Source organism: Centroberyx affinis, unplaced genomic scaffold, assembly GCF_046629955.1.
Source record: "Centroberyx affinis isolate AG114_WGS23_722 - 3 ecotype Tasmania unplaced genomic scaffold, CSIRO-AGI_Caff_v1 ptg002593l_1, whole genome shotgun sequence".
In the NCBI taxonomy this organism is placed as follows: Eukaryota; Metazoa; Chordata; class Actinopteri; order Beryciformes; family Berycidae; genus Centroberyx; species Centroberyx affinis.
The window spans coordinates 286,271-312,020 of record NW_027280796.1 but is presented as its reverse complement, the minus strand read 5'-3'; the positions used below and the strand labels follow the sequence as shown (position 1 = coordinate 312,020).

The window sequence follows — 25,750 nt, the reverse complement described above, 5'->3', positions numbered from 1 at the left end:
CACTTCTCTGGTTTATCCTGCAATACACCCCCTTCTTCTCATGCTCACTGTGGATAGAAGACAAGCCTGTTTTTTTGTTTTTTTTTTGTAAAACTTACCTCTGCATTTTGAGAAGTGGACCATGATAGCAAATGACATTTTTTCCCCACTCACATTGAATTATTGCAATTCCAGTACTGCTCAAATTAGTTCAACAACATAAAAATAAAGGCATAAGTGTAACAGGTGCACTAATAGACTATTTCATGCAATGTTCTGATTTTAAGACGTGTAATGTATACAAAGGCATTGAGTCGCATAGGCTTAGTGTTGAGCATTGCCACTTTGAACACACCTGGGATCAATGGATTTTTCAGAGGTTGATGGGAAGCTTTTTTCCTGACATTGATCAGTGGACAAATAATAATAATAACAATAATAATAATAATAATACAAAATTAAAAAGTCATTGGTGAAACGTGTATTGATTTAACACCTTTGAGTTCAGGTGGGTAATACCAGCATTCCATTACATCAACATGATTCAAAGATAGCCATGTGATGGGATTAAATGTCATTATGATTAGTATACAGATGTGTCGAGTGTTTAAGGTGCAGAACTGCCTGGGTTAAGCTAAAGTGGATGTGACGAATCATAGAGTTCACATTTGCAACTATTTCTTGTTTCCTTTTCCCTTTTTCTTTCTCTAACAAAGAGAAGAAATAAAAAAGTATATTGCTTCAAAAAAACATCTTTTTTTCAGGTTTTTTTTTTTTAAATATTGTGAAACATTTTCATTCACCACTTCTTGGGTTGTCTAGATAGACAGAGCATTACATTATCAGTCAAAGATACATACAGAAAGATGCTGTGAATCCAAGAGATTAATGATCAATGATGGGACGTGACAGTGACTAATTCCTGGGACCACTTGGTGGAGTCTGTCTGTCTTGTCTGTCTGTCTGTCTCGGGCCAACCTCCTATCTACCAGCAGGGGGCACAATGCAAGCACTGATGTATTGCCTGGGTGAAGGGGAGGGGCTGAGAGATCAGTCTGTCACAGTTACAATAGTCAGTCCGAGGGCCGCGGCCCCGGTATGTTCCGGCTGCGCGGGAGAGAAAGACCGAGGATCTGCAAACCGAGCTGCACATGCTCTCCATCCGTCTCTCCCGCCCACCACCTCCTGCTCCTGCTGTCACTGGGCAAAGTTAAAACGGGGAGAGAGGGCTCCTCATTTGCTCTTTCCGGACGTGCTGGAGCCCCCCGCCCCGCCCTCCACCTTGTCGGCAATCTCCGACGTGTCTAGCTTCTCCGAGCCGTCCCCCTTCTCTGACCTCTCCTTCTCAGACCTCTCCTCCCCCTCGGCAAGCTCGGATCTCTCTGACCTGGCATCTGCGTCCCCCTCCGACTTCTCCTTCCTCTCCGAGCGGTCGGGGTCCGTGGACGAGGTGCCTGGCTTGTCCCACTTGGCCATCTCCTCATGCTCAGATATACAGGTGGTGATGTTAGAGGTCCAAGCCTTCAGGTCCTCCTACAGAGACCATGAAGAGACAGAGGTCACCTTTCATGTAATACCTTCCTCAGACTTCTTCATGTTGCTATTTGGGGTTTGTGCAACATTTCAAATTGACTTTAAAGCTGCACTAGGCATTATGAGTCTAAATCACAATTTGGGGCTGCAACAGAGGAGAGCGTCCACTCCCCCCTAGTTGAGACACCGTAGCTTTATTGTATTTGCCCAAATTAATTTCAAGTGTCGGGTATGGACACTCTGTTCCCAGTGCAGATAAAGTGACAAATCAAAACTTAAAATAAGCAAAATACAAAAACTGCCTACTAAACATCAGTGAGTGAGCGCACCGTCCAGAGAAAACTGGACTTTTTTTCACCAGCCACGCCAAGAAGAAATTTAAGTCAGAGGAGTGTGCAGTTTACTGAGATCACTTGACATTTCTGGGTAATGAAGTCCTTCAAATAAAAAAAAAAGTCAAAGTTACCTCCTGCTGCCACTTGGGGCCGCCAAAGTGCAAAGTTGCCTAGTGCAGCTTGAAAATGTCTTTCCTGCTAACAAAGCTGGAACCAGGGCCCTTCTGTAGATCGTAATTCTATTTCAGGGTGTAGGGTAGCCTCTCCATTTTAATATGCAAGCACAGTAAGGAATATATGCCCCACTTATGGTTTGCATTGAGTTAAGTCCCTGAGGTTTCAAAGAAAAAATAAATCATCCCCCTCCCAGCTGTCATGATGCGTGAAACTACAGACATTGCATTTTCACAGCATTTCCTGTCGTCTAATTTTACTATGTAAACCAATAGAAAAATACAGAAGGAAAAGCCCACTAAAAAGGGCATCCCCGTGTTTTCATATAAAGTATCAGACAAGTGATGATTTTTCTATTTGAATCCTAACAAGCTGGATTTAAATACCATCCGTAAAGAAAAACAGGTAAGGTAGGACTTTTCCTTAAAGCACAGACATTTCTCACTTGATCTAAGAGTTCTGGTCTCTCATAGAACTCCTATGTGGCACATAGTAGTCAAACTATAAAGTAAGACACATGGTTTATGTCCCAATGTCTGCCATTACATAAGCAGAGCTCCACTATTGTGTGCTCTAATGTGAGAATGGAAACACACTCAAGCATTTTTTAAGTACAGGTCTTCTTACCTCGTCTTTTGCATGGAATACAAAGTTATTTCCATCGTTCATTCTGTTCCAGAGAAAAAGAGTGAGACATTGTCAGTTCCTTCTGCCCATTACCAATGAATGACCTAATTCTGCACTTGTATTTTGATTTTCTGTGTTTTGATATTGCTATTTCTATTATGTTATGACTCAGCCAGAAAAAAACATTATTCTTACTTGACAACAAAGACATTCTTCTTCTTCTTGTATCCCACAGAAGCATCAAATGAGCAGACACCGAGGTCGAGGGGAGTCTCTCCATTGTAAGTTGCAGTGTGGTTCCTAGCATCCTTGTAGAAGGTCAGCTTTCCCTCTGTCAACACGCAATATACGTTCACCCAGGACTTGCTGGAAAACAAAAACGATAAAAGAAGTGGGAATTAATGTTAGAATTGATGGTGGTGACATTATATTTTTGCAGATAGCTTGGGAGGGTTGAGCAAAACACATATCCACAGCCAGATAAAATAAAGTATATGTTCTATTATATATTTGTTAAAGGATAAAATCACTGTTATTGATATGTGAATTCAATGGGATTTATATCTTGGTGAGCGCTTTTTTCCATTATTGAGATATTCTGTAACCGTTTAGGCTAATTCATCATTGCCATATTCCTGCATATCTGAAAATGTACTGAAAATCCATTTGGATGTCACTTAGACATCCTGGCTTGTGGTAAATGGGGCTCTTCATAAAAATAGTGACATCTGTCTGTATCACAAGTTGGATTTGCCTGAATGTAGAGTTGATTCAACAAGGTGAGAGAACTACAGTCAAAATCATGGATGAATAGAACATTGTAAAATTTTTTCAAGATAGTTTCATGAGCAACAGCTGTTGCTTAATGAAAGGGTATTGGTCTAATAGAAACAGCATGTCTGAAGTCCCATCATTTCAAGCTTACCGCATGGACTTGGCGTGTCAGTCTATGGTCTGAAACAAGTACCATTTTTGGTCAATTGTGAATACAGACATAAGTAGAGCACAGAGTTTGGATCACCACAGTTAGGATATCTTAAAACAAAAATAAGAGGGCAGAGTTATAAAGATAAAACAGGAAACCAAGGATTTAGGATTTGATTTTGTAATGGCAAAACAGGATTTTTCCTTTCTTTCCTTTCCTTTCTGAGATAAGACAGGATAGACAGTTCCAATTTTATTCTGTAATATGGCCCCTATGTCCATATTACTATATAACTATGTCTGTTGTGTGATTTGTCAGTGGTGGTCGTACCTATTGGGACTCCTCTGCTGGGCTTCAAGGTCAGAGGTGGTTGCCTTTTTGCGGTAGAGGAAGCCTTCATTATGGGCAGTGTGTGAAGGCGGCTGGGGTGTCGTCGGGGCACCGGTCGCTGGGGCCGAGCGAGAGCGCCGTGTCTCTTCAGGCTCTTTCGGACGGGGCCTCCTCCTCGGTTTGGGGCGGTCCCGTGCGCGAGGGCGTCCGTCAAAGCGAGTCACCGGAGCTGAGAGACTGCTGGGAGGCCGGTAGGGCTCTCCTCGTGCCTGAGAAGGCAGATACAGAAGAGAATGTCACTCAGAGACACAGTGAAAGGTGAGTTTAGACAACACGATGTACTCTAAGTGAGCTAACTCACTTGTGCTGCCTCTCTCTCCTGGACCTGCTCTACAATCTCTGCCATGGTAGATCTCTTCTCCCTGCAGTGGCAACAGACATGAGTCACCCAAACAGCTAACACAATCAATATGTGACCTTAAAAATCAATGCATTAGGATCGCTTTGGACAGTGCTGACTAGGCAAACTGTACAGACCAATTTCGTAATGAACATTTGAATTTCGCTGTCACAAACATGACTCATTCACTTACCCCGAGCGCTTGTCGGAGCCATCCTTAATGGAGCCCTCCAGGTCGCTCGAGTCTTGCCTCTGCAGCCTCTGCTTGCCGCTGCCCTCCTGCTCGCTGGACGACTGCCTCTCCAGGCGCCTCCGGTAGCGCTCCTGACGGACAATCAACGGCAGCTCGTTCAGCCGGGCCTGGATCTCCTGTTCGCTGGATGTCTGTCTGCCCAGCTTGTACTCCCTCTCTCGCCTCAGGTGGTCCATCTGGGGGTCAGAGCGACTGCCACGGGGGTCCCTCTGGAGCCGGCCATGGAGGAGCTCCAGCCCCGACTCTGGCCCCACCATGTCCGCCATCGGGATGTCCCCGTACTGTTCCCTTTGCGCTCTGCTGGCTTCCAGGAGGGGGTTTACGGCCTTGTGGATGTGGTTGATCCTGGGCTGCATGAAGTCGGCTTTCAGGTGCTGCCATGCGTACGCCATTTTAGGGTCCATGATTCCGCCACTCTGAGCCAGGAAACCAGAGCTACCCAGACTCCCACTGCCGTAATGATTTTGTGCCAGAAAGCCTGAACTACCCAATCCCCCACTGCTCGGATAATTTTGCGCTAGGTATCCGGAACTTCCCATGTTAGGCTGTTGTGCCAAATATCCAGAACTCCCAATATTAGGCTGTTGTGCCAAATACCCAGAACTCCCCATATTAGGCTGTGGTGCCAAATACCCAGAACTCCCCATATTAGGCTGTTGTGCCAAATACCCAGAACTCCCCATATTAGGCTGTTGTGCCAAATATCCTGAACTCCCTAAATTAGGCTGCTGTGTCAAGTATGCAGAACTCCCAATATTTTGCGGTTGTGCCAAATATCCAGAACTGCCCATATTCTGCTGTTGTGGCAGATAGCTTGGGCTTCCCATACCCCCACTGCTTTGCTGTTGAGCTAAGTTACCTGAACTTCCTAACCCGCCTTGATGGTTTTGCGTATAGTGGCCAGAACCGCCCACACACCCCGGACTCAGTCCAAGGTAACCAGAGCTCTCTGCACCCCCACCAGTTTGATGGTTCATCCCAAGGTAACTAGAAGTGTCTCCTCCACCACTCTGGGGGTTCAGCGCCGGGTAGCCACAGCCATCTCCACCTCCAGCCGCTTGGTGGTTCATCCCAAGGTAGGTGGAACTCTCCAACTTCCCACTGCAGTGCTGATCCAGTCCATGGTAGCCTGATCCGTTTATAACTGGAGCATAGCTGGCTAGGGTCGAGGACAATCTCTGGGCTGCAGGGGTGGCACCCAGCTCCAGACTGGTCTGAGTGGGCTTGGGTTCAATATGCGCCTGTACCGTCTGCCTCAAGAAAGATGAGGTAGCACTAGCTGAGGGAACACTCGGAGTCAGACAAGACAATGGAAACATCCTTCGGCTGGAGAGCGGGGTTGTCTTTTTCTCCTCCTCTTTCTTCTTCTCAGCCTAAAAGGTAGAGTTTAAATAAATGATAGTGTAGCATAAAACCAATAATAAGCTGAATAGAAATGTATGATAGATCCATGACAGCAGAAATAAAACACATTTTCAGGAATGTTTTGCTCCTTTCAAAATAGTTTTACGTCCGCTTTATTAGCTGGTGTACAATGGAGCATGACGAGGCAAATGGGATACAGTGAGCAAGGGTGCACGACATGCAGTAAAGGTCATGAGCCGGATTTGAGCCCACAATGCTGCAAGCACACGGCATGCGCCCCTGCCTGCTAAGCCTACAGGACACCCCAAGGTCACATTTTTTTCCTGTAGCAGCACTAAATTGTGACTACTGTATTGATGAAACATTTATCTACAGGCAGGCTTACAGCGGAAAGCTGGCGCAGGGAGCTGAAGCGTTCTTTCCAGGTTACAGCAGCCTTGCGAAAGGCCTCATGGCGGAGGATGAGCTGCTCGACCTCGTCTGTCTGGGCCTGGGCCTGTCCTCCCTCTGGCTCCCTGGAGGTGATCAGTGGCTCCTTGGCCTTCAGCCAGGCCTCCGCCTTCACCGTCTCTTGGGCGAACTGGAACATTTCCTGCTCTGGAGGGACAGCAGACACACGGCCCAATCACCATCACAGCACATTTTAATGCACAATAGAAATCTGTTGTTAAAATGCTTTTGTGTACATTATTGTGAAATTTTATGCTATTTAAGATAATAGCTTGGATGCGCAATGGTTTAAGTCATGTTCACAGTGAGTGTGTAGTGTTCTCTCGCTCAAACAAGAAGAGCTATTAGATTCATACATGATTCATGCACGATACATTAACTTCATATAACCGTTTTGATTTTGAACCCATGTGACATTTAACATTTTGTTGTGTTAAGAGTTGCTTTTGCTCCCATGTAGCTGTCTAGTAAGTTACTCACTGCGCTGTAACCTTTCCTGGTGTTTGTCCCATTTTTCAGCAAGATCCTTCTGCTTAGCTAGAAGGCTGTCCAACTTTTCTTTTATCTGTGGTGACAGATAGATTGCATACATGATCACAACAATATTGCCGTCTTGACATGGTAATTGTGTGGGTTTTATGAATTCTTTTGAGGCAACTGTGATTGCAATTATGATGTGCTGCACTGTTTGTTAGCCTGACCTCCTCGGCTGCAGGATTGCCTGCAGCCAGCAGGATCTTGCCTAGATCTGCACACTGCTGTATGGTCTTGCTGCGGCCGTCCATCTTGGCTTTCAACTCCTGGTGTTGTTTCAACATCACCTCCAGAGCCACCACATCCCTGAGGCAGGATAGGTCAGCCAGGAAACAGAGAATAACCAACAAAGACCACAAGGGAATGCTTATACCTACAGAGTTTTAAAATCTTACCTGTACACTGCACAAGTACGTACAAGTATATATGTATGCATACATGTATATACTGTATATGTTGATTATAAATTACATTATATTCTGAGTAAAATGATATCAGTGGACCCTGTAATTAAAGATGACGGCCTCCTGATTTGACATTTTTACCAGTCCTACAGTGACTATATGTCCATATATGTGTCCATATATCAAGAGCTGCTCAAAGATTTTAAGGCAAGTGTGGAAGTGCTAGGTGCATGGTGGGATTGGTTTGGAAAAATGACAAAAAAAATGTCAGTGATTACAGTGTAAAATATATAGCCTGCAATTACATCATATGAAAAATTGAATAACAGATGTCATGTGAAATTAGGTCAAGGTGGCATAGCAGCCTATTTCGAAACTATGCAGTAATGAACTTCCGTCTACAGGGATTGTACAATATACAAGACCACAGGGATTTTTAGGTCAAGTGAACATTGAACCACAAAAGGCAATTTCCTAAACTAGTTCACATATACAGTAGGTTTCCTGTACATCTCAACACAGACGACAAAACACGAACAAATAACTCAACTAACAAAGGAGATGGCAATGCTTTTGGAGTCTTACCTTGGTTCATCCCATCCTATCTGGCCCATGATGCCTTCCATCCACATCAGGTTTTCACGCACCACTGAGAAAAACTGCACCTTGTCGGTCACTGAGGTGACCTGGACGCGACTGGCCTCACAGGAGCTCAGCAGCTCCTTCCATGCCTCCATCACTTCCTGCTCCTTGATCATGATGGCCTCGGCCTTCTCCCCAGCGTAGATGGTCCTCAGCTGGGCAGCGTTCTCCTGCAGCTGCCTCACCTGCACCGAGCCAGGATGATGTTATTGGCTTCATCACACGTTAATCAGTGTCGGTATAGTCAGTGTGGCAGACTGTTTATATGGAAGATTATATTCATAAAGTTTTATATGTCTTAACAAATTCTTCTTTTGCAGTGACCTCTAGAGGCCTGTGGCCTCAAAAACACCACCAGACTCTGGATATCTTCTTTTCAGGTTCTCTTTCTAGCCATTAGCAAATTAATTGCGAAGGGGCTGGAATGAGGATCTGACCACAACATATCCAGTTTGGTGTTTTCTCTGGTGCAGACTTCTAGAAGCAGTACAGTGGCTATGTTTACATGCACTCCCAGCAGTCTTACATGCACATTCAGTCTTTAACCTGATTACTCAAGTAACACAATTATGAGAAACCCGATATTGGGTTACATGCCATGGGTTGTGGCATGGGGGGGGGACACCTCAGGTGGACTGGAGGATTCTGTTAATCAGTTTATTCATGGAAACTGAATAAATAGACCCAGAATATGGCCAATGGCATAACAATGTTTACTCCATACATGTAAACCTAGCCGATGACACATTTCGTGATCGGAAATGAGTATGATAACAGACATATCCACTCATGCTCGTGTCCCTCAACAGCGAGTACACTGTGTGATTGATAGGTAGTGCTCACCTGTGCGACTAGCAGTTGAAGGGCATGCTCAAAGGAGTGCATGAGTCTCTGCAGGGTGGCTGGATTGGCGATGCTGGCTTGGCACGCCCTCACCTCTGGCAGCTGCCTCATCTTCCCTGCGATCTGAGCCAAGACCTACAACACAGGACAGCGTCATCATCATCACGAGGACTTTAAAAATAGCAGCCGCATGTAATGGCTAGACTGTCTACCTCTGAAACGGCAGCGAAGAACATAGTGCAATCGAATTAGAGACTGATATTATTTGTGACTGTACCTCTTTGCAGTCAGTGAAGAACTTGTGCAGCTGGTGCGACGCGGCCAGCATCTGCCTGCGGGTCTCCATCAGCTCCAGGAGGTCGGCCCAGGACTCGTTCAGTCCGTCCTTCCACTCAGCGATGGTGGCTGCGTCTGTGTGGCCACAGTCGATCATCTCGTTCACCATTTTATTCACCTGTTCCATCCGCTGCTGGCCAATGTTGTTGGTTTCTGAGGAAAACTTGGTGAACTTCTCCTGAAGCACCTGGAACACACAGAAACCACCCAAGACTATAGGCCATCTATAGACAGGAAGAATGACAATGAGACATATTTAAATTTTTGGCTTATAAACCACCAACAGATCATTTTTACAATTTTTGTTTTTTCAAATGTTTACTTCAATGACTTTTATTAAAAGAGTATTCTATTTTTGAGACCAAACACTATAAGCATTTATACCTAACTCAACCTAAAGATTACAAAAAATATCAAGATTCATATTTGGTACAGTATGTGCATATGTATGCTTCAACTTATCTTCATGTAGCAAAACACTAATAAAACCAAAAGTTGCTTGGCTTATAGCTAAAATTGCTGTGCAGACAATGATTTCTTAAGCTGACAGTTTTGTTATATATGACATACATTGATTCTTTTAGACAAGTCCTGCTGAATCATAAATAATTTTTATGATTATTCAAAATTTTGTGTAAAAGCAACGCAATTAAACATTATAAGTAAAACTGACCTATTGGTGTTTTTAGGGGGGTATTCGGGGGGTCTTGGCTATTCTAGCATGAGAATGACTCAATCAAGATTTTTTCCATTCTGGTCTTGGTAATAGCTAGATAATAATAAGAACAGCATGTCCCAACGTGATAAGAGTACTAGTATTCTTAGTATTCTGGGTCCCTGAGCAAGACTAAATATGACCCAAAGTGGACACCAAACAGAGCAGACCAATGAAGTTTAAGATCCCCTGCAATTAGTGTAAGCAGCTACAACTGTGTTTCTCCAAGGACTGACCGTGACATCCTCCAGGTCATGGCCGAGGTCAGTGGAGCTGGCCACCGCCTCGCGCTCAGTGATCCACTTCTCTAACTCTTCCACCTCCTTGTTGAGCTGATAGAGCCAGTACTGCTGCTCCAGCTTGGTCTTCCTGTGCTCCACCATGTCCTTCAGAGACACATACAGCCGGTCTATGTGGGACTGTTGCTTGGTAATCTGCTCACTGTTTCAAATAGAGAGAAACACAGGGAAAACAAAACGTAACGTGATGTAACGTGTAATGAGAACTTTCGAGGACTCTTCTACGATACTCTTATCTAAGGTCACAAACTGTATATCGGTGCCAGAGGCTGTGTTTTGTAAGTCTGTTGCATTTGTGCACAAGAGATGCAATAGGGCCACCGAATGTAGAGACATGGCCCAAGGACAGTCACGTTTCTGCACTACCCCCCTGTCATTGTGGGTCTTCCAGCTGACTGCCAAACCACAGGCTCTATATGTTTTTCTATATATTACTGCCTTCCATCCTTCCTTGGTCTACAATGTGTATATTAACGGACAGGATTTGCTGCTTTGTGGATGCATGTGCGAGGGTGGGTCAGGCCACACCTTTCTGGGTGTCCCAGTTCCAGTAGACGCTGGCATTGCTGGGATAGCATGCCTACTGTCTCTGCATATGTCTCCACTGTTTGCTCCAGGGCCAGGTGGCTCTTCAGCAGCTGCAGGGTGCTTGCCTCATCCTGTAAAACAGCGGCATTATATTAGGATATTAGCCTCATATGTCCACATGGTGCATATATGCCAACAAATGTCTGTATGAATGCCAAGGTTGTCCGTACCGTGCCTTTCTCCTCATTGACAAGATGCAGCTTCTGACCGGACAGCCAAGACTCCACCTTAGCCGCCTCGCTGTAGTACTGCTGTGCCTGCAGCACAGCGTCCAGCATCACCGACCTCCTCTCCACCTCCAGCCGCAACACCTCCCACAGCTGACGCACGTGCCCCGCCCCTTCACGCACAAAGTCCACCTCAGGAGTCCGCAGAGAAGCGATGATCCCCGCCCGGTCCAGGACCTCCTCCACTCGCGCCCGCCGCCCCGTCAGCTCCCTCTGGAGTGTCTGCAGGACCAATCAGAGGCAAAGTTTAGGGTTGAGTGGGCTGAGGTCACATTTCAGCTGACCACAAATAAATACTTGATATTGATAATTGTGGTGGTAGGGGGGTACCAACAACACGTAATCTCTGACACTCACTTGGTTCTTTTTCACATGCTGCTGTACACTCTGGAGGTTATTGCCATATTCCTTAGAGGAGGCCAGGGGAAGCCGCTCCTGAATCCACAGCTATGCAAGAGATTGGAAAGGAATTAAAAAGGAGGTACACGGATGAATGGGACAGAGAAAGGGTGAGAGTAAAGGATGGGAAGCTCAGAGAAAGGAGAGTCACTCACTATCTCATCCTCCAGGTCTTGGGCGACTTGGTGCATCTCTTTGGAAGCCAGCAGGATGCGGCGCCTCTCCTTCAGGGGCTCAATGAGGCGGACGATGCGGGTCTCTACCACGCCTGACTGCTCGCCGCCTTCCCTGTCGCCTGCCATCAGCCCTCGCTGGGGTAGGCAGACCCCCTGCAAGCTTCCCAGCTCTCCAACATCCTTATAAAAGTCCCCTATCTGAGACTCCATGGTCTGTGCCGGAGGGAAGGGGAAGGTCACGTCAGAGCCAGATGAGGGATGGCCAAACACATCAGCGATTTTCTTATCTGAGCATTTCAATGTTACGTAATGGGTTGCCTCGCTTTAAGAACAAAGCATATGGTGCATTCTTTAATGCCAATGAACCTCGTGTGTAAAAACATGCCAAAACAGTGGGTTCTGTGGACACACTTTAGGGCTGAGGAAGATTACATAAACTACGATGACTTGAAGTATATGTCAAACACATGGCCTCTACCAAGGCAGACTGGAGTTTTAGTTACACAAACATTTCTCTGAAGCAGAGCTGCTCTGGAGGCAGAAATGATCTCATTGGCTGAGTCAGTGGGCAGAGCCAAAGAAGCACAGTTTTTCAAGCTACGTAACATTAGACTGAAGCCATGTGCAAAAGGCAAGGGCTAAGAGAGGAGGAAGCTTCTATATTATAAAACATAGCACTCCTGACAATAGCGGAAAAAGTCATACTAGCCATCTATCATACTAACTAGTTAGCCTAGCTAGCCATCCAAGTTCAAACGAGCCATACCAGCCTATAGCTATGTAGGCAAGCTAGTTTGTTAGCTTACTAACCTTCTAAGACCATATTTATATCAAAAATAGATGAATGAAAAAAGAAGTCATTGTCATTTATAATTTTTGTTTATATTTTGAGTTCTTTCTTTGCCATTCGAGTTTGCTTAACTGTTTCTTTTCCTCCGCCCATTGAGGTTTAACTCAACCAATACGATTATTTCTGCCTCCAGAGCAGCTCTGCCTCCGAGAAATATCTGTATAACTAAAACTCTAATCTGCTAAGTAAAAAGGAAAAATTCACATTGGAAGGAATCATTTGGGCTTTCGTAACACTGACTAAATGTAATATATGGTACTGCAAACAACTTCCTGAGAGACATCTGCCAAAGATAGCTCCAAGTCTCTACAGGAGACCCTCGAGAGCCTTGAGATTTACCTGGAATTTCTGGAGCTGCTCATTGAAGGTGGGCAGATGGTGTGCCTGTTCCAGCTGGGGGGGCTGCTGCTCCAGGTGGGAGAGCTGGTTGTCCAGGTCCGAGTAGCTCTTCATGGCCGGCTCAGGCTTGTTGTTTTCGAAGAGCTGGCGGGCCTTGGCCTTGGTCGTGCTCTCCAGGTCGGACCAGCACTCCCTGATCTCCTCTAGTTTCTGCTGCACAACTGAGCGCAACTCCGGCTTCTCCTGGATCAGCTCCTGACCCTCCTGGAGAAACAGAGTTGGGATGAGGAAAATGAACGAGCGAGTGGTTCAGTTTCCCATTTGGGGATAATTCAAGACACATTTCAATGTCTGTCAAAACATTGCAAGGGAGTTCAGGTGCAATCTATCAATGTAAGTCATTATCACTGTATGTTCACTTGTGTTAACCAATTCAAAAATTACATTAAGTCTTGGACAATCATATTTCTTGGCTGAGTGACTTTATGCTTCCTACACGTACACTCCTTTAATGTCAGCTTTTCCTTCAAGGGATGTTTCTTATGGGCTGAGATGATTGTTGCCTCATCTGGTAATATTAATACCACAAATCTGTGAATTGTGCGGGTTAGTTCGTTCTACAGAGCTGTCCACCATTTTAGATTTCAAGCATACGGACTTTGATGTCCATCAAAATGATTTTTTAAATAGTTTGGCTTCATCACACACCTTTATCAAACAAAGCTTTGGTCTAAAAAGCTATAGGTGCTAGTGACCCCACACGCAGCCCTTTGAAGTCACTAGACGCATCCCTAAACACACTTTATCCTAGACCATGAACCTCACCAAAGACAAAATAGAGAAGAAATGTCAAGCACCCCCTTTTTCACCTGCAGTGGATCTTTTATCAATGTATGCAACATTTCAGAAGAGGACTGTGACGAGAACGTGACAGAGCGCTAGAAACCGAGCGGACGAATTCACAGTTTTGTCCTCAGAATAACGGTTAGCTAGTAGGGAGGGACGACGCAGCTCCATGCCAAGGCTGGAGCCCCCTGCTTGCAAAGAGGCAGGTGTACGGAGCAAAGCTTGGCCTCGGGCTGACCTAAAAATCATGCATGGAAAGTCTAATAAACCCCTGTTCTGTCCATCGCCTGTGCTCTTCTTCCCCCCTCTAAATCTTGGGCTTTGTTCATGACGTGAGCTGGATGAGGAGATGCGGAGAGATCAAAGCTTGTGGCATTTTCCTTTGTGTCGATGAAGCTCTCTGTGGCTCCTTTCCAATTCCCTGAAATAGAATCTTCCCAGTCTCCTCCCATACTTAGACTTAGGGGAGTCGGAGGTGCTTTCCTAGTATGACGAGCTTTCGTTTTCGACATTTCTTCATCTGGCTCACGGAGGCCCATTTAATGTTAGCAATAGCGCAGACCTTCAGGACGTATGTGTAACAGTCTCTGATAATGTCACTGATTTCGTCAAATTCTAATAAACAGGCATCTTATTCATCGCATTCTTGCACTGCATATGATAATGAATGATGTTTATATTTACTAGAGCTTGCATTGGAGCAGTAACCTTGCATATATGACAGATTTTATCTTCCAAATCCTGCCTCTCTGCTTTATCTTTCACAGAGAGCTGGACCTATCCTGTGGCTTTCATAATGCAGTGCTGCATTCCTCCTCTTGGCACAGGCTCTCTGCTTAACTGCTGCTAGCGCTCACTCTCTCACATCCCTCTCTCTCCTATCTTCCTTCAGCCTCTCTCTCCCGCTCATAATGCAGAGCCAGCAGAAAGCAGGTCTCTCTCTCTCTCTCTCTCTCTCCTCTCTCTTGGCTTTACTGACACACAGGGAGAGGGAGAGGGAAAAGAAATCAGAGAGGGGGTGGAGAGAGGAAAGGAGAACGGCAGAGTAAAGAAATAAGGGTAGAAAAAGGAAAAAGAATCAAAGGTTTATGGAAGAGAAATCAGGCTGCGGGTGTGCATGGGCTGTGCTAGAGCATGGGCGCAGTTGGATCCAAAGGGCATCAGTGAAGGGAATATTCCAGGTAGCCATGGCTGACATAGTGCGATATTTCTATGGCTACCACAGAAGAAACACGCTATTATAGTAGTATCGTGTCGTCAAATTCTGCAGGCTCGCCCGTTTTGCTGATACAGCATAGTGAAATGGTGGGAAATGGTGGGTGGCATTAAACGGCTTGTTTTATACTGTTGGCACAAACATGAATGCATTCTCAGCCATGCATAAAAGTAACAGCATGCAACTTGTGTCATCATCTATTCTACATAACGCTTATGCTAATGGTGAATCCACAAAATATCTTTTAGCATCCTTGAAGAGGCTCACATGCAGTAAAACCTACATTATCTGCACTTCAGACATCCAAATGCACTGGCTAACCAAACAGGCATAATGCTGCAAATATGCTATCACTGGACCAAGATGACAGCTTCCTAGCTTGATGCCATTTTGTCCCTTCAGCCCATCCCACAATGCAACACTAGCGAACATGTAATATCGTTAAACTGGGAACTTTGAACGCTTGTGCCATGATTTGCAATTTTTGGATTTTCCCTCGATTCAAACAATTAACTAGCAACTGTGAATAAACTAGGCAAAACATTTCAGGGAACACGAGTATGCACCTTCGAATAAGCATTGGTCTGGTATTTAAGTGTACTTTCATAATATCATTGTCTTTTGAATTTCCCACTCCATTTCCAAAATATATAGGCTAAATAAGGTCATTTACATATAGATGTAATGCACTTGGTACATAGTACATGGTAAATACTCAAAATAATGGAAAAACTAGCAGAAAGACATACACCTAGTGGCTTTCAGTACTAGTGGACTACAGTTGATGAACCCACTATACCATTTGGGGATGCAGTTGTGGAATCTTTGTGGAAACTAATTTTGGATCTCAACAGAATTTTTAACAAAACGCATTATCGTAATGTTGGGAACTTGTCTTAGGAATGATTTATTTCCTCTCAGCAAATGCACCAAACATCAGCACAATTTGGATTTACACAATTTATTCATTTGGACATATAAAAATAGAGCAAATATAAGAATATAAGAATAAAGCCAAAACAAAACAAAAGCAGCTGATGTACAGGTGAGATAAAACTTCTATAAAACATCAAAACAAAAGAAAAAGATGACAGGCAAAATGCAACCAATGGAAATGACTGCAGAAATTGTACATTTTTGTACATTTACATGGAACAAAAACAATAAGACAAGTAAGGAAAATAAGGTACATGTAGATTGAAGTAGACCTAATGTGGATAGTGAAATCTATGGGAAAGCGAGAGTATGGTAGTGAGTCGGAGGGTGTGTGTGTGTGTTTTCAAAGAGAGAAAGAGAGGCAATCTGTGTGTCATTATACTGAGGGAAAACATTTAAAGTCTACATTTGAAACTGTTGAGAGATGTCAATTAACTGTCAGTGTAGATGCAACTGCTTCTCAGTCAGGATCTTCTACATCTAACAGAAGAAGAACTGACAGCAAGTGGTGCAAAATGTGGGGAGGTGCAGGTAGTTTGACTGTCTGGTGTGAATTAAGCTGAAACTATGTTTATGATAAAGACAGAATATTTAGTGGACAAGAGAGTGGTACTCAATGTTCAGTCCAGCAGCTGAAAGTGGAGAATGGTAGTAAATATGGCAGGCGAAGCAATGTCACAGTATGTGAGGAACATTATACGACAATGCGGTGTTAAAGGTGGGTGTTGACCCAAGATGCTGATTTTACTGATGATACGATGAGACTTTGTCGCTTTGTGGCAAACAATGTGAGTATTAAATCTGGCTGATGTGGAGAGATGGGTGTTCACAGGAGTATCTTTTGCTTTTTGTGCTGTGAAAACTATAAAATTAGATTTTTACATTTAGGGACAGTTTCCTTAGTTGGAGCCATTTGGACATGTTTTTCTAAACCAGCACTTGCCTCAGCTATAAGTGAAAAGATTTTTTTATGTGATAAGCTCAAGTTGGTATCGTCAGCAAAAACAACAGAAAGCATTGATGACGATGCAGCAGCTTGGTCACTGATGTAGACCAGCAACAGCAGTGGAGGCCTGCAGGTTATCGTTGCCCTATCCAGTGTCCATTTGCAACTACATGGTCGTCTGCTGAGAATGGATTTGCTGAGCTATTTGCATGTTTCTCCATGATAGAATCACCAGGATGTCACTATATTAATAGTTTAATTAATAGTTAAAATGTATCCAACACCTCTCACCACTACAGAACTAAAACCTTTTTTTGTATTGTTCCAGGAGTCTTGAATTGGTGTTACCTTTATTTTGATCATATCCTGTACATACATAAACAATCAACTGTCAAGTTGAGTACTTATAAATCACTGCTGTCCATGTAACACTTTTATCCTGCATTTGTGGAGCAAGTCACTAGAACAAAGCTAAACCGAAAAAAAATGCATGAAAATGCATTGTGTGATGTGCAAAAAATGTATAGCAAAATCAAACAATTTTATACATTCATGAGAGGGTTGTGGAGATACAGAGTTTTCAAGGGCACCAAGAAAATGTTATGTTCAGTAACAGAGATAATGTTGGGGAATGTTACTTTTCAGTATTCATGCAATTTGGACATTTTGTTGGAGTTACCAAAAACAAAAAGGAAGTGGTTATACTGTTGCAGTTGTTGTTCATTTTATATAGCAATGAATGCAATGCAAACAAATTACATTAAGCTGCAACCATTGCATGTTACTGTTTTAATAGCAGTAGCATGATATGACAATCAGTTTAAATGAAATATAAATTGATGGTAGACTGACAAGATATCATAGGTATAGTGTTAACAAAATTGAATTGAATTGCCTTAGTTGAAAACTAATGGGATAATTTAGGTAGAACTATTAAAAAATATCTGTTTTAACTCACACATTACTCCATTACTGGACTGAGACTGAAAGAAAATCTTCGGATGCAGTTTTTCCTGTCCACTGTTTTACTTCATTCACCAGGTTTGAATTTCATGACATAAGTAATTGCAATAACCGATGCACAACAATTTTGGAAACTGGTCAACTGGGACATTATTTATGCCACTCAGGACAGTAAAATCACACAAATGACAGTCACGTGGACACAAAACAACTTAATGCACAGATTAGAAAACTCAGTTAGATGTGATCTAATTAAGGATTTGGCAATTTTAATGGCAATGTGGGCCATCACACACTACAAAGGGCTACAAAGGGCTGGTAAATGCACTACATGAACATGTACTACTCACCCACAAGGCTATTAACAGGACATTCACTACCTCACACTGGGACAACATGCATTTTTGATAACAATAGATCAACAGCATCTGGGAGTCTCACATCATACCTACTCTGATTGAGAAGATTGGGTATATAGCATTCCTATAGCTGGAACATGTTTGGAGAAATTAAATGTTTCTGAATAGTAGCATGAGCCTTTAAGAAGTATTTATCAGCACTATGATGTGTGAGTAGTAACTAAAGTTTGGATTGATAGAATGTAACAAATTAAAACAGCCAAAACGCCCTAAATTCATATTTCATATTGCAATTCTTAAGACCTTCAAAAGACCTTGGCGTATCTTAAAGACAGTGAAAAATGAAAATGGCAGGAAACTATTTTTGTAGCCTTGAAGTCCACAAAACTCCATCCTGGCATATGGTTACAGTAAATGTTCTTCTCATACTGCACCTGCTCTGAAGCCTTATGATCCTAGAAGTAGCCCACAGTTCAAATTTCTGTGTGACATTACAAAATGTCACACTAATTCCAGAGAAAAACACTGGGTTCTTGTAAGAATAGGTGAAACCAGGAAGCTGTAGCACTATTGATTCGAAGCTATAGCAACTAAAACCAAGCTTCAGCAACCTCTGTGTTAATCTGACAAGTACAATGAATGTAAAAAAAATATTAGGGACAGTTATCTTGTCATGAAGTACACTGATGAGGTGCATCCTGGTTGAATCCATTATTTCCATTATTTTCCCTTTTTAAATCTATAGCAATCACAAAGGAGGAGATGTAGACAAATAGAAGCGAGTCAGAGAAGGATTTTTAAGATTCAAGACAACTGAGATGTGGATTGTGCAAAAGGGGCTGAAACTCAATATCAGGAAGATGTAACTAATATGTTGTACATTCACTGTATGCAGAAAAGCTCAATGAAAAATAACAGGCTCATCTTTCTTAGCACACAATACTGAATACTAGACATACATGATGTTAAAGTCGATTTGGGCACTAGCGCCTAGTAGGACAGAGGTGACCGATTGCTATGGGTGCTGTATTTAGCCTACATAAGGGGCGTGGGTCCATTAGCCCGTCGCTGATCTATGTGCTCCAGCGAGACGGGCCCACGGTTTGTTTGTGTGTTTACAAGGCATTTGACCCCTGAGCCGTTGGCGGCGCTTGGCACAAGGTCAGCGGTGAGTCCTCTTACTGTAACAGAGAAGCACCCACAGATCCTCCACAGACACACGCCGGCCTGGGAGCCTCATGTGCTGAGTAAGTACCGAGGGCAGAGGCGGAGGCGGGAACCCTTCCAAAAAGGACGCCGAGTTCTCTGATCGCGGCAGGACGCAGCGTCATCTCCCCCCCCCCCGGCCGTCTCTCAGGTAACGGCAGAGAGAGAGAGAGAGAGAGCGGCGGGGGCAGATGGAGCGATGTGAGCGGGGCGACGGAGACACAAGGGTCTCTGGTGCGGAGAACTTTTACGAAACCACGGTGGTCAGCACCGGAGAGACGAAGCTGGATGTAGCAGCCATCTTCTGCACTCAGTGTCAATCCTTTCTGTTTATGTATCTGGTATTTGGCATGAAAGGTTATACAAATACGCTGATGATTCAGAAGCAACGCGGTATCCTGTTTCAGTCCGTGTTCATTTCGAGCTGAGATGTCATTCTGGGTGGAGGGCCTCTCCATGTCAGCCTTAGCGGCACAGTAGATGTACATGATAAGCAGAAGAAGACTGCATTTCTATAATTCTGGGAATGTGAAAATGTAAGGAATTGACTGTGCTCATTTCTAACAGGCTGCTGGTTTAAAACTGTGGGTCACACCCTACTGGTGGGTCCCAGGAGAGTCGGGTAGGTCACAGATGAAGACAAAGATAATTGCAAGAGCGAGGTTACTTCCTTATCCAATGATTTGTGAACAAACTAGACAGGTAATAACAAGATAATAACAGGTAATATTATTTGTCTCAGAAAGATTCAAGCCTCCATTTTGCATCTAGCTGCCAAATCTGATGTAAAACTAAGAAATAATTTAATTATATTTCATCGATAAATGTTGGATAGTGAAAGATTTTTAAATATAATTGCTTTTGTTCATGAGCCTACAACTAGTTTTAGCAGGCCGTCATACCCAAGACTTTACTGCCATTATGATTAGGAACAGGTTTAGTTTGGAAGTACATGACTGGTGACTCCAAGTCCTTGTGTTTTTTTTTGTTTGATTACCTTCATCCCACTGATGTATATTTACATTCATCATGCTTTGGGTGATGACTGACTTGACAGTAAAACCAAGCACAGCACATGTCTATGTCTTATGTGTTTTTATGTATTTATGTTTATATGTTTTTATGTATCTGGCTGCAAGGAGGACTTCCCCTTGGGGACAATAAAATTGAACTGAACTGAATTGAATTGGTCAACCTGAATCCCTGCCCCCAGTCATGAATATATATTAGAATAGCAGTAAACTGAGGACAGCCATTATAATATCATGTGGGCCAAGTAGACTCACTCTCCTGCACACCAAGCATCCTCAAGTAAGACATCTTGCTTCTCACTAGTTGAATGACATGAATATGACTGATTGTTGACAATAGGCCTTCCTGGGATGGTTTTATTTTAACACATAAAGATAGTCATGATCCCACTTGACAGCTACCAGCTGTCCAGCAATATCTACAAATTTCCCTACCATCATCAATATTCTGCCAATTATAATTCATTGAATAGTAGAGTAGCTTTTTTGTCAATGTTTGATCTATTAACATCAAACAAGGCACATAACATTCATAACCTGAGATACAAACAAACCAGACAAGTTGATTAAACTGCCACAACTTGTTCAACCACAAACTTGGTATTTGTGATGAAAGGGAATAACCATGTATACAAAGACATTTTTAAATCAACCAAAAGGGAGAACCACAAATGTATATCTAAATCTAGCAGACCAAATTTCATGAAATTCTACCAAATTTCATAAAAGACAAAATTTCATCAAATTCGGTACAATTTATGAGCCAAGTATTAGATAATACATGAGTTTTGGTTGATACCTGTCACCCAATTGCCTGTAACTCAAAGGGAATTTGTACAATCACTTAGAAACTAAGCGTTCATGTCAGGACTTCTATTTTGATCATACACTATTGTGTGTATGGAAGCAAATCCAAGCAAGGGAAGCCAAATAGTGCCACTTGGAGTGTCTAACTGATCACAGCCATGCATGGATGCAATCTCTAAACTGCCATAATGAACTCACTATGGACACCAAATCTGTATTTTTAGCATTTCCATATAGCCTTTGACCCTTGACAGCATTAAATCTTTCACATTTCCATTTGTGCCCCCCCCCCTCCCTTGAATTGCAATTTGTAGCTGTATTTGATTATTGACTTTCCCTTGTACAAATGACTTTTGTCCCTGTACAAAATGTTTGGTGGCTCCCAAGCAAAATAACATATCTCAAGGTGCCTACCATGAAGAAGAAAATGTGCCTCTGCTAGAGTTTACTGTATATTCAACTGGCAGTATTTGAACATTCAAACCTAATACTGTGCACTAATTAGCCATAGGTTGTGATACTGTGGAGAACACGGATGAATATGGCTGCAACAATTCAGTATTTGTAGCACAAACCTATCAGCCCTACCTGCAGCCACACTTCAGCTCTTTTGCGTGGTCACTGAACTAAATCCAGGTGGCTGCTGGCTCACTAAGGTCTAGACTTGCATGGTGAACCTCAAAAACACATTTCACACATGGACAACCAAGATGGCTAATGAGGATTTCCTCATTAGGTAATGTACAGTAGTAGGACTTGTCTTCAAGGGCCACAGTTATAATTAGTTATATTGGTATAAGGTCTAATTAATTTTTAATAACATATCCTACAAAAATAATGCGTAAAGATCGATACAGTCTAATTAATTTCTTAATGTATCCTACAAAAAATATTAATAATTGAATACACAAGAAAATGTCAATAAAATATCAGGAGATTATTATTGAGATTTTAAAGACATTTCAGCAAGGTCAAGGAGAAGGTCTGATAAATATGTTGCCTTAGTGAAGTCATGTAATAAAAAAACAAGTTCACCAAGACTACAGCTAAATTATTCAGGTAAAGCCTCATAAAATGTGAGTCTAAAAGCTTTAAAACTTGACTTGAAATATGCTTTAGTTACATCCTTTGCTATATTGGCTGATGCAGTGGATTGATAGGAGCCACTCATTCCATACTATGGTTTATTAATATAGTATAAGTTTGTCATACGTACATAGTGACAATTCAAGTATCAAATAATCAAATCAAAAATCATAATGCATTGACACATTTTGCCTTAGTGTGGCTTTTGGCCATTACAATACATGGAAGGAAATGAGCAATCTGTTCATTGACTTGTACTATGAGAAAATAATGATTAAAACTATTAATCATTATAATGAAATAAATTCTAAGATTGTACCTAAAAAAAATGCTTTTTGCCTTACATTTTGGTAATGTTCATATTTAAATTGGTACATAGGGCCTTAAGTCAAATGAGCACTTCCTGGTTCAGCAAGAACACTTTTTTTTAATTTCAACATGGCACCCAGCTGAATAACGTCTGTTATTATACTATAATATAATACTATATAATTATATACGACACCTCTACTATAATACTTAAACTTAGTATTTAGGAATTAAAATTCAGTTAAAGTGCTACAGTAATATGATCCCCTATCAAGATACATTAAATCGTACTGAACACAACTGATATGTAAAATTGATATTTCTACATTATGTTTGAGCAACAATTATTGTTTAGTCATAATCAGTGTTTTCTCTATCTTTGCTCCTCTTCTGAACCCTGTTTGCAAGCAGCACTCACACATACTGTATTCTATACGTCTCCTTATCTGAAGCTTGAACTGTGACTGAGCTGAGCATCTCATTTTTCTGGAGCGGAGCAGCAAAATGTTTTGGACTGTAACAGATACACGCAATGTGCCATTGACTGAAATGGAGCCTTGTTAACTAATTTACATCTGAAGAGCCCACCTGAGCTTCAGCGAGGCAGAGGGCATGGAGAACATTCTCTATGGATGGGTTGTTGCCTTGTCAGGTTTGCAAAGCATCATGGGAACGCAGGAATGAAATGGATCTGAGGATATTTGCATGAAGGGGATTCACCTTACATCAGTTTTATGTTCCTAACAAAAGCAGATGCCATTTATAATTACACGATTATTACTGGAGTGTGTAAGCTCTGTATGTTTGGCCTGTTCAGTGCTGCAAAGCTTTTCTTGCCCTCTGCTTAATTCTCTGTAACCCACGTAAGCAATGAAATTCCAACGGTCCATCCAGCCTGGAGAGCCACAGAGATCGCATCACCTGCCGTCCTGAAAACAACACGGCCACTTTAACAATCATAACCTTGAGAATGAAACCCAGGATGTCCCCAAGCCAAGCGACAGAATGAAAGCTGAGCGATGACACCTCTCCCACGATCATCTATTCCCTTTTACTGCCACCGCACCCACCGTGCACACGCTTCCCCAGTCATGTGCTCTCGTTGGCATATGACCCCCCACCCCACCCCACCCCCAACCCCCAACCCCCAACCCCCGACTCACCTGCTCTGCCTATCTGACCTCCCCGTTCAACCCTCCCCTCCCCTCCCTTCCCTCCCATCCCCATGCCCTGGTCACCTCCACTCACCTGCTCTATCTTGGCCAGCCATTCTTTATTGCGGGCCAGCTCTGCCATAAAGGCCTGGTGCTTCAGCCACTTCCTGTGTAGCTTTTGAGCCTCATCCCGCGCCGTGTCTCGGGCCATAAGCATCTTCTCTTCCACCCGCTGTCCCCAATCACTCAGCTAGGGGAGACAAAAATAGCCACCATCAGGAGCCCAAAGCCTGAGCCAGCCCCTCTTCCCCCCTCTCCCACAGGACGTCCTGCCTGCCTCCTCTATGCGAGAGCCACCCGCTCTGGCTCTGCAGGGGCCTGGGTACCTGTGCTGTCACCACCCACCCCCAACCCCCACCAGACACCCTTTTCTGGAGGAAAAAAAAAAAAAAATCAAGATAAGCACCTCAGCAGCAGTGGTAGCAATGGAAGCACTCAAGCCCTTCCACTGGGTCGCCCCTGGGTCCTCATGCCCTACCGCTTCACGGGTCTTGCGGTCCTGATGCTGCAGTGCCTGCTAGCCAGTCTCAGATAAGGCAAAAACAAGCAACGAAATAGAGGAAATGCGCCAATGACAACACTGGTAAAGAATGACACACACATCCAAGATTCCTTGCGGGGTTCTGGGGTATCTTTCCCCCCCTCCGAAGCTCGATTACAATCCAGCCGTCAACGAAGGTGTAGATGTAGCATATAGCCACGGCAGACTCTTTCAGCCGGGGCAAACCTGACCATCCAGCGCTCGCCAGTCCCGGTCAATCTGTAGTCCTGCCTAATGATGCCGTAGACAGGAGGAGGAGGAAGAGTTGGAGTGGGAGGAGCAGGGTGAATGGGATGCAGAGGCAGTGCAGAGGAGGCCCGGAGAACATAAGCTATCCGCTCTTGAAATGCATCGTTCCCACCGCTGCAGAGATGCACACGCAGGCTGGTGTGAGATACTACACTCTCTCCTCTCCCCAGTTCCCCTTCCTCATGTCCCCGAACAGCTCAGCCGCGGTTGGTGCATGCTGCTGCAGTCCTTGCCTCTCAGCTACACTCCTGTGTGTGTGCGCGCGCTCGCGCGTGTGTGTGTGTGTGTGTGAGCGCGAGTGTGAGTGTGTGTGTGTGTGTGTGCAATCACAATCAGCACTGCAGTGCCGGAGCAGAGAGAGAGAGAGAGAGAGAGAGAGCGAGAGAGCGAGAAGGAGGGGAAAGAGGAGGGGGGAGACAGCAAGAGGAGAGAGAGAGAGAGAGAGAGGGAGAGGGAGAGGAAATGGAGAAAGGGGGGGAGCGCCAGAGCAAGAGAGAAGGGGAGAGCAAGTCAAAAGAGGGAAAAGGTGGTGTTGGTGGGGGGGTAGTGAAACAGAGAAAGGAAGAGAGAGCCTGCGTCATCCTTCAGTGTCACCAGGGACATTTCTCTGCACTAGAAATGACTGCACTCGGAGCGGGAGCAGGATTTAGGAGGGGGGGGGTGGGGGTGGGGGGGTGTCGTTTTAAAACAGCTGAATGAGAGGGGAGGAGGACGCAAGCACACATGGCCCACAGTGCAGCTGACTGATTTGGATCACTGTTCACTCTCCCTTTTTAAGGGGACCTGCATGCAATTTTTACTGCCGCAAATATGTAATTCGGTTACAGAGGGGTAGACGCATTTTACCACGTAGCTGATGCCGTTTCCTCATACCTGAATTACACATCGACGGTGCAATTTTACGTGATCGGAAAATTTGGTTCGAGTACAACTCCAATTTGCAGTCTGCATTTGCACTGCAGCAACAAGAGTGTTTTTTTTTTTATTTGTATATAAAACTAATACTCATTTTTTGATCACATTGTATCATCATACCACCGGGAGGTAATTAAAATTTCATGAGCAGAGGCTGAAGTGGAGCACTACCCCAAACCACCCAACTACAACAATGTGAATCAAAGTTTTCTTGTTCAAGCTGGTTGTGGTTTTGTTATTACGTTTCTATCACACTTTCATAGATAATCATTAATCAGCTTCATTTCTGTATTTTCTATATTCTGTAAAACCTGCACCTATGATTTATAAATCAAGTCTTTCACCTTTCATGTCAATATAAAGGGAGAGCAGGAAAATGTAATGCACATTTTCAGGTCAAGTG

The 25,750-nt window shown here is 43.6% G+C and overlaps 1 protein-coding gene across 1 annotated transcript; it reads right to left on the bottom strand.

Annotated features, from left to right (window-relative positions):
• Nucleotides 1-1,212: 1,212 nt before the first annotated feature.
• sptbn4a (spectrin, beta, non-erythrocytic 4a) lies at nt 1,213-23,799 on the bottom strand. Its single transcript, XM_071534642.1, has 20 exons — nt 23,677-23,799; nt 12,724-12,987; nt 11,514-11,747; nt 11,317-11,406; nt 10,903-11,181; nt 10,673-10,803; nt 10,082-10,286; nt 9,072-9,317; nt 8,795-8,929; nt 7,895-8,136; nt 7,073-7,211; nt 6,852-6,936; nt 6,307-6,518; nt 5,475-5,806; nt 4,497-5,006; nt 4,265-4,325; nt 3,904-4,172; nt 2,844-3,014; nt 2,649-2,691; nt 1,213-1,512 (listed from the first exon to the last, which is right to left on the bottom strand). Exons 1-20 carry the CDS (start codon nt 23,797-23,799, stop codon nt 1,213-1,215), a joined length of 4,071 nt encoding a protein of 1,356 aa, XP_071390743.1.
• Between the last annotated feature and the right edge of the window lie 1,951 nt (nt 23,800-25,750).

Coding starts and splice junctions, on each gene's coding strand:
- sptbn4a (XM_071534642.1), bottom strand. CDS start 23,799: ATGCTTATGGCCCGAGACACGGCGCGGGATGAGGCTCAAAAGCTACAC. Junction 12,988..23,676: donor GGCTGGCCAAGATAGAGCAG/GTGAGTGGAGGT, acceptor CTGTTTCTCCAG/GAGGGTCAGGAGCTGATCCA. Junction 10,287..10,672: donor GAACTGGGACACCCAGAAAG/GTGTGGCCTGAC, acceptor TATTTGAAACAG/TGAGCAGATTACCAAGCAAC.